General features: G+C 47.4%; 1 protein-coding gene across 1 annotated transcript in view; it reads left to right on the top strand.

Moving 5' to 3' along the window:
- Window positions 1–8282: 8282 nt before the first annotated feature.
- LOC119389638 (sodium/glucose cotransporter 5) overlaps window positions 8283–16100 on the top strand; it is a 54575-nt gene continuing 46757 nt past the window's right edge. Inside the window, exon 1 of the mRNA XM_037656994.2 lies at window positions 8283–8997. Within this exon, the coding sequence (XP_037512922.1) occupies window positions 8887–8997 (111 nt within the window). The 5' untranslated portion in view covers window positions 8283–8886. The remainder of the gene's footprint in view (window positions 8998–16100) is intronic.

The following is a 16100-nucleotide window of genomic DNA, read 5'->3' as shown; positions in this document are numbered from 1 at the left end:
TTCTGCCAGTTACACGCCGGGAAGACCATAGGACAGTGCAGCTGTAAGCGCGCTAGTGTATGAGAATGGCTAACGAGATCACGTGGTGTCGTAACTCCGCCGCTAGATTCGGTATACGCACGCTTACACTTACCTAGGCAAAGCGAGATCACGTGATACGAGGGCTCAGGTAATGGCTTCATCCCCTTTCAACACCATATTCGTCTCTTAACATCATCATCATCATTTTGTTCTATTTATTTCTTTATTAACTCCCCCCCCTCTTGTCACGTGACCGGCGTGATGCATATACCAACTGCTAGCTACTACTACTACTACTACTACTACTACTACTACTACTACTACTACTACGACGACGACGACGACGACGACGACGACGACGACGACGACGACGACGACGACGACGGCAACATCGGAACACGTCCCACAAACTTAGATGTCTAATACGCGCCGAATGACGTAGTTTGATTGCCTGCGAAACAGCCAGAAGTTCTCATTCGCTCGTGCTGGGCAAGATAGGTGCATTAACTTAATCCCTAATTGTGAGACGATGAATAAGGGCCGCTCAAATTTTGTTGACCCGGAGTTAATCTGATGGGAATTCGGTTGGGCTCAAAACACTTTATCACGGAGGAAGGTCCGAGCGCGTCGGGGTTATCGTAGTCGGGTCATTAAGTAAAGTACTCAGAATGTCAAAACGATCACTAGGAGGCTGTTCTTAAGCCGGGAACCCTTTTAGTCTACGGGTCAGTTCTCCCCGACTTATTGGTGGTGCGAAGTGCTTTGCGATTTTAAGGGAGATCTTTCCAATCCCCTTTTGGAGCATGCGTCACCTGACACTCCTCAACTCGCCCGAAGATGCTTTGTGTTGTCAATAAATAAATAAACAAACAAATAAATAAAAATAAAATAATAAGAAACGCACGTGGTCCCTTATGCATTCGTTTAAGACGACTCGAAGGCGGAAGCCATCTTTTTCTTCTCCGTCGATCTATTGATCTTCGCCCGGCCTACTGTGAAATCTTTCTGCACCTAACGTAATTTGGCACTCGGTCTGGGATCGGAGGCGTTGCAAGCTTACTGCAGCTCACCTGGTTTTGCACTGCCTCTGTGCCTTTGTCCAAGCGACGATCTCACGTGATGACGTCATCACGTGACGACACGTTATGTGAATCATAATGACGTCATGATGACGCCACAAATTTTGGCGGTATGTAAAGTCATAATGACATCATATGATGACATGATCACGTGATGACAATCTTTTGCATCACTCGCGTTGACGCCGACGCCGCGGGACGCCGAAGGTCAATTTTCGCGTTTGTTGAAGCACCTGAGTAAGTGCTGTGACGTTTCATTCCACAAAGCATGAGCTAACATTACGCTTTTAGAGAGCGCGAAGCAAAGAGTGTAGTACGTTGTCGATTCCGCGCTGGCTTTCATCCAACTGATAGCCGAGTCCGAAATTTACGCCTTCCCCCAACTTCCTTCAATTACCTTATTGTCTTCTTATTTTTACTACCTCGCTTTCTGCTCACCATTTCTTAGCATTCAGTACGCGTCTCTCCTATCGGCAAGGTCTAGCGGCGGGGTCACGACGTTGTGTTATTCGCCTTTCCGGAAGGAACCTTACAAGATTATATAGCTGCTCTGACAGCGTGTTTGTGTTTTCTCGGCCGCAGCGACAAACAGACGCTGTAGCGCTTCAATGCGACTTTTGTTGACAGTTTAGCGCGTTTGTATTCCGCCTACGTGCAGCTCATGAACGCGAGTAGAATTCCGTATTGCACCGGCACGCATTTACACCAGCGTATCGACTGCCGGGTTCAAATGTCTAAACGGCGTGGAAAGCCGAAGCGGCTTGTCGTCCAAGTGCAAGCGTGTGGTCTCTTTCGTTCTCGACGTCTGTTTATTTTCATTATACTTTTTTCTTTTAAAGTTGGAACGAGTAGACCTCCGTTCGCTCAATGGAAAACGACTGCAAAATGTTTGCATCGAGACGTTTTTTTCCGCTTTTATCTTCAAGAGCAGCGTGGTAAACGTTCCGTCGTAGAGAAGCCGAAAGTGTTTTCAATGTTCAGATCACATGGATTTAAAATTTAAATTTACGCGTCATTTAGAACAGTGTCTGCTCAATTTCAAAACAATCGGCGGCGCGATGGCGTAACAGAGGTAGTTTATAGGAGTGTGTTGCGTAGGTTTACTCGTCACGACCCTTGAACAGTGGAAAGTTTTCTATTTCTTTCCGAAACACAAACGTAGGATGCGAACAGAAATCGTGATATGGAATCATGAAACTGTGGACGTATTAGCATAAAGAAAGCTTAGTTTTTTTGTTCGCTATGTCGCGCTCTTTACGTAGATTGAACCCTGTCAAACGCACCTGCTACCTACTTGAAATACAGCTAGATTCACCTAATAATCTAAAGTGCTGCATGCCCAGTACTGACTCATTTTTTTAAAACCATTTTTCTCTTTAGCTATAAACGCAGGGGCAAAGAAAGAAATTGGGTGCACCTCTGGGATTCTTTTTTGAGTCAATTTCATGACTTCTGTGACCTTTTCTTGGAGGTACTCGGCGTCTATTTGCTCATCACTTCCTATATTTTGCTTATCACAATTTTGGCTGTTCAAGCTCATCACAGTAGATAGATAGATAGATAGATAGATAGATAGATAGATAGATAGATAGATAGATAGATAGATAGATAGATAGATAGATAGATAGATAGATAGATAGATAGATAGATAGATAGATAGATAGATAGATAGATAGATAGATAGATAGATAGATAGATAGATAGATAGATAGATAGATAGATAGATAGATAGATAGATATTGATGTTTTAACGATGTGCAGTGTATAACCAACAAGCTTCCCGAGCCTTAATAGTAGTAGTGGTGGTAGTAGAAGTAGTAGTAGTAGAATTAGTAGTAGTAGTAGTAGTAGTAGTAGTAGTAGTAGTAGTAGTAGTAGTAGCAGTAGTAGCAGTAGTAATCTTTATTACATTCTCAAAGTGGAAAAGGTCAAGAAAAGTAGCCTGTTTTGCTTGACGCTCCCGAAGATGAAACGAGGAAAGGCTCTGAGACTGCACAAATAAAAAATAAAAAAAATATGTCTTCAGAGATGCAAACAGCTTATTCTAACAAGGAGTCAAAGATCATCGCGTAGGTTTTCGCTTGCAGTCATGCACCCATATATGGTCAGTTTCGTGGTCACTGCACGGCCTGCCTGATAGCTGAGAGCAAGTGGGAGCGGGTGTGTCGGCTGACGCACACTACAGATACGCAGTAGCCTCCTCTGCAAAACTGTTTTCAGGTGCGCGAGGGAGCTATACTTAGTTTCCTGAGAAAGGGGGTTGTCACCGGGGAAATGAAACGGCCCTGCGTAAGAAAGCCGGAGGCGTGTCTTCTCTCGCTGTTCGTATTCTACATGCCGAAGTAGGAACAATGGAGACGGAAACGTAAAAGCAGCGAAGAGGTGGTGAACTTGAGATTACATGAGAACGAGTAAGGCCGAGAGAGAGAGAGAGAGAGTGAGGAAGAGAGAGAGACATGCATGTGCGTTGTGAGGACGGGCACGCATGTCCGTAAAACTCTCCTGGGCCGGTGGCGTGCCGATCAAGGGCAAGTGGGGAGAAGGGAAGAAACTGAAGTGACAACTTGACACGCCTTTCACGCGTTCTCAAACTGGTGCGGCATCAAATAGAGGGCCGTGTTCAACGAACCACATTTATTCGCACGAGTACCCGTCGAGGTGGTCTAGTGGCTATGGTGGTACTCGACTTCTGACCCGAAGGTCGCGGGATCGAATCCAGGTCGGGCGGCCCAGTTTCGGTGGAGGCAAAATGCTAAAGGCCCGTCTGCTTAGAACCAGCCGGTCGAAATTTCCGGAATTCCCCACTACGGCGTCCCTCATAATAATAGGGATTTTTCGAATAGGGGCCCGAAAGGTTTGCGGCCCCAAAGCCCTTTGCGTGTGCTCGCTTTGGGTCAAGCAGAAGCTAAGAATTTTCGAATAGGGTCTGCGTCGCTTTGTACACTTCGCCTGTTCTAGTTCACTCTATAGCCTTGGCCAAGAGCCGTCGCTTCAGCGGGTGCCGTCATGTTTGTTTGACTCAAAGTTTTTGGGGCAGGCTTGTGGCCTAGACGCTATTTCTTTGGGGCCCCAAAACGATTGGGGCCCCTATTCGAAAACTCCTTAATATCGTCATTTTGGGACGTAAAACCCCAACAGTTATATTATATTATTTGATAGGATAGAAGAGAACATCCTTAGGATATTGCAGGCAGATGCATATCAGACCAACGTTACTAGAACAAACTCAGTTTCAAAGCTCCGTATCTCCGCCAGCGGAGGAGGGTGGTCCGAACGGCGGTCGCGAGAACTAGCGGCGCTGCAGTTCCGTCTTGCGCCACTATCGGCGCGTCGTCTGCTGCCACGGCTGCGGTCCGCCGCGCAGCTGCTCGCGGCAACTGCGCGGCAACTTTCTTATTGTACTAGTTAGGTGGATACTTAGGTGGATATGCATAAGGTCGTCTGCATGCATTGGCCCGCGTGCGTTGTTCATTGATTGGCTAAGAATCGATGTTCGGTTTATGTTGCCACGCCCACTTCTTGTTTTATTTTGATGTATTCGGGTTTGACCAGCAAGGACGGTTATCAACACTCGACGCTGTCCGCAAAACACTGTTCGAGAAGCTTCGCGATTGTAATAGATCGTTTTGGTAAGATTGCGCGCTGCACGCGAATGTTCCAGCTTTGCCGAGAGATAACGCCGCCACCAGCGATATTGCTGGAAAGTTCGATAGCGCCTGTGTAAAAGCCGACGCGCTTGACCGCTTGTCAGTTAATCGACGGTCGACGCTCTGTTCGACGCTATCAGTGTATTGCTGTAGTTTGACTTTCAGTTTCCCGGCCACAAGTTCGGCCAAATAAAGAGTTTCATCTCGGACCTGCTGACTGCTGCCTTCGTCGACGTCACGACCCTGTGACAATATTTGAGCTGTCTACATTGCGCTTAACTTCCAAGCATAGGAGTTTCTAAGCGAATGGTGGTTTTCAGAGTAATTTTTATAACTACCACCACAATTTTAGCCACTGCCGTCTTATCTAGACCAAGAACAACCCAACACGTTTGTAAAAGCCGTTATAGTGCACAAAGAAGCGTACTTACTCGAGATACAAAAAGGTTCTAGAAAAACAGTACTCATGTTTCTACAGTTTATTGAAAAAAACTTTCTCGAAAAACATCACCAATGCTTTGGAATGTTTACAAGACACGTTTTCGCGACTGTTGAAGGAATACTGACCCAAAATTGGAAAATTTTGCGAGAACTCGGGAAATGAAATCGCTGTGTGCAATTACATCGAATAGATGTCTCTGAGCAATTTTTGCAGTGGATAGTTGTAGTTTCGGTGTCTCATCTTTCTACGTCGCATCCTTTTACGGTGCCTTAAACAATTCGAACAGATCGGCCATGATGGGCATCGAGCAGTTATTCGCGCGTACTCTGTCGCTAGAAGAGTCGTCAGTATTCAACTTCGCCCTCAAGAGCTCGGAATATCAGCATCAACTTTGGGCTGTCCAGAGAGCTTGCGATGCGGCGGTTAGGCTAGGTCTAACTGTCCCCACGTGGGAGAGGCCCGCGGTGTCACCCTAAGGGATGGCACTTCTCCGGATCTTTAAATAAAGTTCTCCGTACCGTACCGTACCGAGCAGATGTTACATGCCCGCAGCACTTTACACTGTACGACAGCCGTTTGCGTTTCGTGCTGTAGCCGTTCACTTCGCAGTTAAACTGCTCGTCAACTACAATTATCTTTTACACAATAAGTCTCCGTTCCCGAAGCAAAGTGTGGGATTGGGCTAGTTGGTATTCCATTATTAAACTGCTCAGCGCAAAAAAATTTGACACGGTACACATAGAAATGACGAGGACCAGCGCTGGTCCTCGTCTTTTCTATGTGTGCCGTGTCAAATTTTTCCGCTGAGCAGCCCGTTCCCGAGCCGGCGAGTGTAAAATATTCCGCACATTTTGTTCAATACCTCGTCGTAAAACCTCTCAAAAATCCACTGCTTTGAAGGCATAGCGACAGCTGACAACTAATCGAATGTCAGTGTGATGCAACTCTCAGTCTCGGTAGCGTATATAGGTAATCGCCTGCCTTTCGTTTTGCTGTTCTATTTCTGGCGGCTCCTCCAAATTGGGCACTGGGCTTTCGCGGGACGCCGTGCGTTTTGGGGGGGATTTGCGCTTAAATCCCGAACATTTTGGCTTTGAAATGTGGTGTGGAAGTACTGGGGACAAGCGCGGCACGGCACCTGGCGCGAGTTCCCATTTTCCACGTGGGATTAAAACTTCTTGTCCCGCAACGACACGACGATAGTGCTTTACAATGCCGTCACTCTCAAAATGAACGTCACAGACCTTGCATTTCGCAGTAAGCTTTCTATCTTTGCGATGCAAAGCTAGAATGGCGTAGGGTCTTTTGCAGGTCCGAAGAAGTGTCGTGAAGCGGAGTCGTCGTTGCGGTAGCCGCTCTTGCAGCCCGGCGCAAAGCAAGTCGGCATACCGCATTGTGAATCTGTTCGCCCTCGTTACGCTTCGTACATCATGCACGTGTGTTCGTACAAGACGCTAAGCCTGGTCAAGAACAGTCGCAAAAATGACGAGCTAACAAAGCGCAGGCGACGCTGTAACCCACGTGCGCTCGTACATCGGCGGCGCCGATCACAAGCGCCAGCCGCGGGAGCTAGACGTGACTGCAGCGCCACTAGTTCTCACGACCGCCACGCGGACCGCCTCTCCGGCGGAGCTTTTAAACTGAGTTTGTTCTAGTAACGTTGTATCAGACAACAGCAAAGTTACACCAGTGACACCACACACTACACTCTCCGCAGTGCCAGCATGGTGGAGAGGTAGCCAACTTACACCATATAACGGGGGCGTGTCAATTCAACTGCAAAGCTGACCCCATTCCTAAGCCCTCGGAGGAGCAGTGGGAGGCCATTTTGCTCAGCGGTAACCCTGACCACCAGTACTGGCTGGTGGACAACGCGAAAGGGGCATTTGTAACCAGTCCGGTAGTTACCGGTGGGCTGCCTAGTCCGGTAGCTACCGTACTAGGCGCTACCGGCAACTACCGGACAAATCAATCAATCAATCAATCAATCAATCAATCAATCAATCAATCAATCAATCAATCAATCAATCAATCAATCAATCAATCAATCAATCAATCAATCAATCAATCAATCAATCAGGCATCGTGAAAGCAGTCATATAAGAAGTGACAAGGGCAGAGGAGGCGGCTGAAACCGAATAAGAAGGTAAGCTGCGCGATCAAAGCTGCCACACCTCAACCGCCGATAGAATCGATCCCATTCCGCACGTGTCGAGGGCGTTGCCTAAATACTGGTTCTGAGCGAACTCTCCCGACTTCCTTTTCTATTCATTCGCGACAGGCACGACATGGAAAGGTCAGTGCCTCATTTATCCCTGGAAATTGAAAAAAAAAAATATGCGGGTTGGACGCTACTATATGTTGGGTGACTACGTTGATCCCGTTTTCCACCGACCGTCCAGCTCATCCAGCTCGCATCACAGCAGGTCGGGGTCTCGACCACGCTCCTGCATGGCAACGGAACAGCGTGGATAATCGCGAACGTTGCATGGGGCAAAGGAGAATCAAGCCTGTAGCATTGTTCTGTTCAGTTTATTACCTTAAAGACCCCCGCCCCCCCACCTCCTATCTTTTTCCGGGAGGGGGGGGGGGGGGCATTACATAAGGGGTGCGATTTTTTACATAGGTTAACAATAAGTAACGAAGAATGTTTCAGCGTTGAACGTGATCAACAACACGGTGCTGAAAAGATGGTGATACAGTGAAGGTGGCATAGCAAACAGAAAAAGGATAAGATACACGGCTACCACGGCAACCGAAAAACCACTCCCTCGCCGACGGAAATTGCGACAAGAGCGCGTCGTCAAAAGGCGGAACTATAGTGTTGCTTTGTTTTGCGGACAGAGCGCGTGTACCTCTCCCTTCCACTCAGCGGCACGCTAGCTACGCTTGGAAAACACGTGTGTGACGGGCAGCGCCGCCGCGACTGCCACACCTGAGCGCAACCGAGCGACATCGGTGCTGTTGTAAAGGGTATGCGCGCTCGGAGGATAGACGAGGAGGTGCGCCCGGAGGCAGATCGCATCGCTAATTCACTTCCCTTTCCACCGCGCGAGAGCGCTCTAGCTACGCTATAAACGCGCCGTCGCCTCCCCGCAGAGCACTAGAAACGTAAAGACTCGTGAAGCGAGCAGTTGCACCCTGCGCGATATCGCGGGTGCATTAATTTATTTTACTTTATTTTTTTTTCAACCTTTTTCGTCAAAGGCAACGCGCGCGCGCGCTGAACCGTTAGTTGACAGATTTCCAGCCGGAGTTGGCGACGCTTTTCGCAAAAGTTCGTGGCCCTCTCGCGTGATGTTCCTATGAGCGGGTGAGCGAACTTTGAACTGGTGGAAGAAACACTTCCTTTCGTTGAAACGCTTCCTCCGTTGCTTCGTGGGAGTGTGCTTGCCCCCGTTTTCCCGATGACTCCGTCCTTTTCGCGAACACTCAAATCGTGAAAAAAAGGAGCTGCTTCTTTCGGCCCTCCTCGACTGCAGATCGTTTACCCTTCGACGAACATTCGGCGCGCGAGACGGTCCGATCGATGAGGACAGAAACGCCGTTCGTGGCTGTTTGTAATTGAGTGCGCGAGTGTAGTGCCGTAGCAGAGTGGTGGTGCTCTTCTCGTTAGAGAACTTTCTTTATTTATTGTTTTTTTTTTGTTTCGTCGTTTGGTTGTGCGTGCGAGAAAACACAAGAAAAAAAATTCACCATGACGGAAACGGAGGGTGCATCGAGGGCTTTCGACAGCATCAACTTGGAATCATGGGACATTGTGGTCATCGTTGCGTACTTCGTGGGAGTGATCGCCGTTGGTGCCTGGGTGAGTGGTCACTTAGCTGATATCCTCGTGATTCACGTTAAAGAAGTATTGTGGTGTTCGAGGGCTTACAAATACGAAAAAAAAATGGCGGGGAGGAGTGGGGGGATACTTGGGGTTCTGTGCTGAATGCAACACTTTTGTTTCTTTTTTTTTTTCGGGAGGATTTGCCGCAATCGCTTACGAAAAATAGATACAAGTTATAGATTAAGGCTGCTAGCTGTGCGTCGTGCGAGCAGGGATTTTGCAAACTTATTGAACGAAATCGCAGAGTTTCCTATGCGCGCGGATGGAATGAATTTAAATAAGTGCTTCCAGTGAGGCAAGTTGGGCCGAGTGGTAAAGATCCGTGAATTCGAATGCGTAGAAAAAAAAAAAAAACGGAGGCAAAACACAGATACGTAGACAGGACAAGCGTGCGTTGTTGTTACGCGGTTGAGCGGGCACGGCAACTGTACAGACACAAACACGCGCAACCGTGACAGTGTATAGATGCACACCTGTCGACTGACTAATTCGCTGTGGCTCGTTTTTCTGTCTTAATATCACTAAAAACATCAGTTTCAATGCTGCCAGTCTCCCTTTAACACTTTTTCTCAATTTATCGCTGCATCACACGAATTAGCGGCAGCGTTGTGAACACGTGCTTATAAAACATGTGCGGTGTTCATCCAATAACCTCGTGACATCCCGGCACTCCTCCGCTATACGTGACATCGGTGCAATTTTTTCCCCAGAGCATATGCGAATAACCCGTGTCCTATATTCTTATCCTCAGACTCTATTCGATTGTTCGCTCCACCCGGCAATGTCTGGATTCCATTGGCATTCATCCCGAATTCCTCCGATACACAGCCGCATATCTATTTGCCTCCCTCGATACATGTTCCGTGCTGTAGCCCATTTCTTTTTCTCATGCTTTATCTGGAACGTTACCAGCACTCGCGTTCGTCCTCTAAACGACTCCACTTATCTCGATATCACTTGGCACGCACGACCGGTAGGTTGCGAGAAGGTGTTGTGTCACAACCACGTGCGCTTTGCAACGCCGAACGATTGATTAGGAGGGATGCCGGAACGTTGCGATTTTCCCGAATGGAAACGAATTGGAATGTTCGGAAACATTTAGCTTTCGATTCAATACATAATTCAATACATAATTCAATACATAATAATAATTCAATACATCAATGTAGTTCTTGCTTTAAGCGGTATCGGGTGGGCACGTAATATACCAGGTGGTTTCGTTGTGTGTGTGTGTGTGTGTGTGTGTGTGTGTGTGTGTGTGTGTGTGTGTGTGTGCGCGCGCGCGCGCGCGCGCGCGCGAACCAATACACCAAATTAAACCGAATCAGGCGGCTCGCGATTGAACGGGGTTTATAACGGACTGTTAATACAATTCGTATTCGTTCAAATGCTGGCTGCACGAGGCAAAAAGACGATGGCTTCGAATCGGGCCGTTGTAATCTTACTATGCTTTGTGCACAATCATGCCAAAATGTTTACGTCTGGAGAGACACCGAGAAATTTACTATTCACGCATTATTCTCAATAGCAGGCTCGCCAGAGCACAATGTAGAAGCTCGCTCCCGTTTGGTTCTTGTTCCTACTCAAAGTTTCATATTTACTACGAATAATTTGCCATGAATCGCGTAAGTTATTACATTTAATAAAATATGAACGGTACGTCTACTAGTAAACCTTGGATAGATATAACCTAGAGGTTTAATATTATAGCTCCGGTTCAATTAAAACTTTTAAACTGCCGCAAAGACACCCATCTGGCAACGCCCTATCGAGGAGGCGCCCAAAGACAGGACATCTTGAATGTGAAGGTTCAATCTAATTTGATAAAATTAGCCCTTTGTAATGTATTTTTATTAGCTAAGGGAAACGTCCTTCCGCAGAGACACCTTGTTGCGACGGCTGCACAGTGTCTCTTCAACAGCGTCTGTTAATTATAACGGTAACTTCAAATTAAGGAATTGAATTGAGAGAACGACTGTAATGAGTGAAGACTTTAATTCGGTTCGTATTCTTGATCAGGGACATTCGTACAGCTCGGACTGTGAATGGGGTGTCTAAGTACAGCAAGCCAGCGCGCAATGACAGTGCTGGCAGCTGTACCTGTTTCTGTGCGTAGCGAGGGACTGTCAAACACGGGGCGAGGATGGAGAGCATGGTGCGTAATGATGTGCAATGAAGCCACGCTGCCCTGAAGCGGAGCAATCTTTACAGCTCCCGCACGAAAGTGCCCTCCGGCGAGAGCGCGGGGTTGCGCACGTGTCGGGTGCCTGACCATTGGCACTGTCGCTCGGTTCGAGGCAACGAGAAGGGGGCAGATAGGTAGAACCAGGTTCGCTCTTCTCAGCAATGTCTTGGCGAACGATTTTGCTGAGCAAAAGGGGAGGTAGGCGACATTATTTCGAATGTTCCTGGGCGACGAAGAAGATGGCTGTTGCCGCAACGTTTCTCCCGCCAGATTGCAGCTATTGCGCGTTGGCCCGTTGCAGATCGGTTCATAGCGATGCGAGCAACCGCAATGTTTACAAATGTATCGTTGTTGGACTCTCGGTGAGAGGGGCCGTTCACAGGCTCTCTATACTTTTCATATTGGAAGCCAGGAGGGTCGGTTTTCAAACCCTTACTACCGATGAAACGTATGTATGTATGTATGTATGTATGTATGTATGTATGTATGTATGTATGTATGTATGTATGTATGTATGTATGTATGTATGTATGTATGTATGTATGTATGTATGTATGTATGTATGTATGTATGTATGTATGTATGTGCACATACAAACACGCGCGCGGACGTACCATCGGCGTCAAATGAAACCCGAACAGCGGTAAGCATTAGAAATGGCATAGTGCGCGCCGTCCAGTCGTCACCATTGACAGGCGCGCAGCGCTCCGGTTTGGCAGCACTGCGCGTGTCCACGGTGATGACTGGATGGTGCGCACTATACCATTGCTAATGCTTGCCGCTGTTCGGATTTCATTTGACGCCGATAGTACACAAAGAGGGTCAAGCTTCTCTCCTCCCCCTAAGTAATACCCTCGCTACGCCTCGGGTGATTTCGTATTTCTTTGTGCGATAATGTGCCTGATAAGGACTTTACACTCCATTGCTTCTTTTATCGCTTTTCGTTTTGCTCCCTCTTGTTCTCTCTCGCCTTATCAGTGAAAATGGGATGTGAACCTCAATGTAGAAAGAAGGAGAGAATAAGATAGAGATCGCCTGAGAAAAATCTTAGTTCCGCTTTAACCGTGCCTTGATACAGTCTGTACGCAAATATAGACAACGTCAGAATAAATGGGAAGAAAATAAAACAAAAAAACCGTCTAATTTTGAAAAGTAAACCAAATGCAAGCGTATAGAAACGAAATGAAGGGAGGAATCTCTTTTTACAGTCGTACATCAAGTTATCTGTCGCACGGAAAAGCCGCAGTGGCCTTAAAGGCGTGACAGGCAGAGTATTTCGGCAACAGACTCAAAAGAAGGATTCAATGTTCAATTGTTGATAAGCACCAACAACACAGACATTCACTGCTTTTTTCTTTTCTTGCAAATACTCCGGGCCCATAAAGAACAAGTGATCGATAGAATCTCGAGTCCCAAATACGCCTTTACGGTCGAAAGTGTGACAGAAAAGAAAACGGAAATGACACCTAGCGACTGAGCCATTCGTTCTGGGGATAAACAACTGCAGAGTCTGAAAAATCAACACTGGGCTACGGTTTCGTTATTTCTCTTTCTGAGAGCCCGGTGTGGAGAAGACCCGAGTCCTGTCGCAAAAGAGAACACGTGGGAAAATAAACGGGTTGTGTCAACTGTCATTTTGCGTGTGTTTGTGCCTACTTTTTTCGCTTACCCTTCGAGGCTTCTACGAATCTTGACAGTCGTAAGTGCCTTCTCGACCGTGGATGCACTTACGATTTTTTTCTTTAATCTCTCAATGTCAGTGACAGTTCGATACCTTCTCTACTATCGACTTTCCTTTTGGCCGAGTAAATAGACGACGAAACCTAGTGATATATATAGCACAGTCGTTCGGTGTGGCTACTTTGTCAGGAACCTGTTATTTTTAGTGATGACGAGCTTGACACCATGGAAGTCCAAACTCGACATTTTGTAAACAAGCCATATTTAATTGTTTCAACGCGATAAAACATTTCTCTATATTCCGTATTCCTGCCTGCTTTGAAGTGAAATACAGGCATCAAGACATCTCGTCGTGTCCAACGCTCCCAGTTTCCGGAATTAAAAAAAAAAAAACTTAGTGTCCCTTATGCATTCGCCTAAGACGACTAGAAGGCGAAAGCCATCTTCCTTTTCTGCTCAGTCGATGTCTTGATGCTCTCCCATCCCCCTCCGAAAGCTTTCTGCACCTAAGGTGGTTTTGTAGTGCCTCCGGTATCGGAGGCATTACAAGCTTTCTGCGCCTCGCCTGGTTTTGCACTGCCTCCGTGATCGGCCCACCTTTGACCTAGCGACGATGTCGTGTGATGACGTCATCATATGATGTCACGGTATGTGACGTCACAAATTTTGGGGATCTGTGTCGTCATCACGTGGTGATGATTTCTTGCATCACTCGTGTTGCGAAAAGAACGTTTTCGAAAGCTTTGTTAAGCGCCCATATTGGGTCCATATTGGGCCCATATTGGATCCACGGTGCCGATCTTGAGCACCACTGACGGCTGGCCTACCGTCATTACTCGCGAACGTTCAAACATTCGGGACATCACACAGGAACTTCCATATACATATATACTGTCTCGCGTCGAAGCGCCGTCAAAAACTATTGCCGCTGCGTGAACTGCGAATGGAGTCTGTATCCTTAATACTTCCATAAAGCGACGCGGTCCAGTGTGCAGGTTCGTGCGAGTTTTTTTTGCGACACTGCGCGACAGCATGGTTCGAGTAGAAGAACGGGTTTTCTGCAGCGACTCGATAGCTAACAAGGCCACGGCGATCAACGTGTGCATGCATCGGTGGCGTTCAACGCAGTGCCTATTTCTCGTCGCCGACGCAGTTCCCACGAGAGAGCATTCGAATTCGAGACCGCTGCAGCGCTACTTGGACGGAAGACGCACGCTTTACTGCTTGGTTCCAGATAAGCGAGCCATGCGCGCAGCTTTTCTTTTTTTCCTCGCGGAAGAGTAGATGCTCGTCCTTCGACACTCAATCATTAGCAATGCTTTCGACGTTTTCCGCACTTTGAAGTTATACAGACTTTCCTTCGGCCGTTTTCGAATGAGTTTAATGGGCCTTCTATGTATAATAACTGAACTTGCATTAAGGAAATACATATCCAGCTAAAACAAACGACCACAGAAAACGATAAAGAAGGCAGGAAAGCTACCAACTGTTTCTTCACAGTTGGTAAGCTTATAGCTTAACGCTCCGCTGTTAAAAAAAACTCTGATTGCGGATGGTAAAACCCAGGGGCGTAGCCAGCATTTCTTCTACGCTGAGGGGGGGGGGGGGGGACGGGTTTAACCGTATACTTTATGTATGTTCCTGTGTGCGTTCCTATGTGTGCGTGTATATATACATATGTAAAATTGAAAAATATCGGGGGAGAGGCTGAACCCCTCCTCCCTTCTGGCTACGCCAGTGGTAAAATCGGAACTATTTCTTGGCGCGAACGCACCTAGCGCAAGAAGTCTCGCTAGCTTCCATAGCGTCGCACCTCATGCATAGAACAAGCACTGTACTCTATCAACTGTTCAAGAGCAGCATTGCGTAGGCTGTGGCAGACCACCGCAATCGTCCTTTTCTTTATCTTCATTCGCTCCCATTGCTGTCGCAGTGACGCAAGTCATTGCGACGTTGTCTCCGCTCCATCATATCTTGCACTTCTGGTATCTTTTGTTCTTACGCTCGCAAAACAGCCTTTCAAGGCAGCTTACGTCGTTGCCCCGCTTATCTCGGCTTGTTATCAGAGTGCGCAGGACGTGCAGCTGTCCGAGATCCTGCTCGTCATTCTGGCAATATTTTAATCCTTTGCTTCTGACGAACAATGTCTAATGCGAACGACAGAATTGGAGCCCGTTAATTTATTCCCGCGATGAAGGCCTCATTTGTGACAAGGCAAAGCTATCTCTCGCATTGCTCGAAACTCAGGGTAAAGCACCCGCGGGGGTGGTTTAGTGGTTACGATGCTTGACTGCCGAGCCGAAGTTTGCGGGATCGAGTCCCGGATGCGGTGGCCGCATTTCGATGGAGGCAAAATGCTAGAGGCTCGTGTACTTAGATTTAGGTGCACGTTAAGGAACCCCAGGTGGTCGTAACTTCCGGAGCCCTCCACTACGGCGTCCCTCATAAGCATATCGTGGTTTCGGGTCGTAAAACCCCAACAATTACTAAACTTAGGGTATAGCGCGGCACTAACCACAAACGCCGTATTCTACTTTCTTATAGCGAAGCCGTATACGGCTAGGTTCTGGCGGATCTCGTCCGCCGACAAAAAGACGCGTAGAACAACAATTTTCGGCGCCCCTCGCCACCGCCGATACCTCTTCCACAAGTGTCGGGATACTCGGCGGCGGCACTTCCCACCAATCGTTCTTCCCCTTTGTCACGTGACGTAGAGATCGGGCTAGCGCTGCTATCAGCAGTTGCCCTTCGGACACGCTATGAGACGGCTTCTTGTCATTAGCTCGTAGGAAAAAGAGCGGGCAATCGAAGGAGCGCCGACGGAAGCGCGAACGGGCGCGAAAACTACGGGAAGCCGCCACCACAGAACGTGCAGCCACAGCCGCTGGCTTCCGTCATTACAATAGTGGGCGGGCTCTGAATTTTTTCTACCAAGACATATCGCGAAATCCCGCAAAGAGACTGTCTTTGCCGGTAGTATTTTCATTGTCAATTTGGGTGTAAGTTATCATGAAATGTTTGACTCACTTCACTCACTCGAATTTGCTGACGACTTGATTTCAGCGCACACGTGCTGTAGTGCCATTTTGTTTTCCTTTTACGCTAGCAGTATGCTTCTATTAATGAACTTTTGTGTTTTGTTGTTTATTTTATTTAAATTATTGCTACTATTTTACTATGATTTGTTTGCTAATTACAACTCCTACAATTTATC

The sequence above is a fragment of the Rhipicephalus sanguineus genome, chromosome 4 (genome assembly GCF_013339695.2).
Source record: "Rhipicephalus sanguineus isolate Rsan-2018 chromosome 4, BIME_Rsan_1.4, whole genome shotgun sequence".
Lineage (NCBI taxonomy): Eukaryota > Metazoa > Arthropoda > Arachnida > Ixodida > Ixodidae > Rhipicephalus > Rhipicephalus sanguineus.
This window is presented reverse-complemented; position numbering and strand designations above follow the sequence as displayed.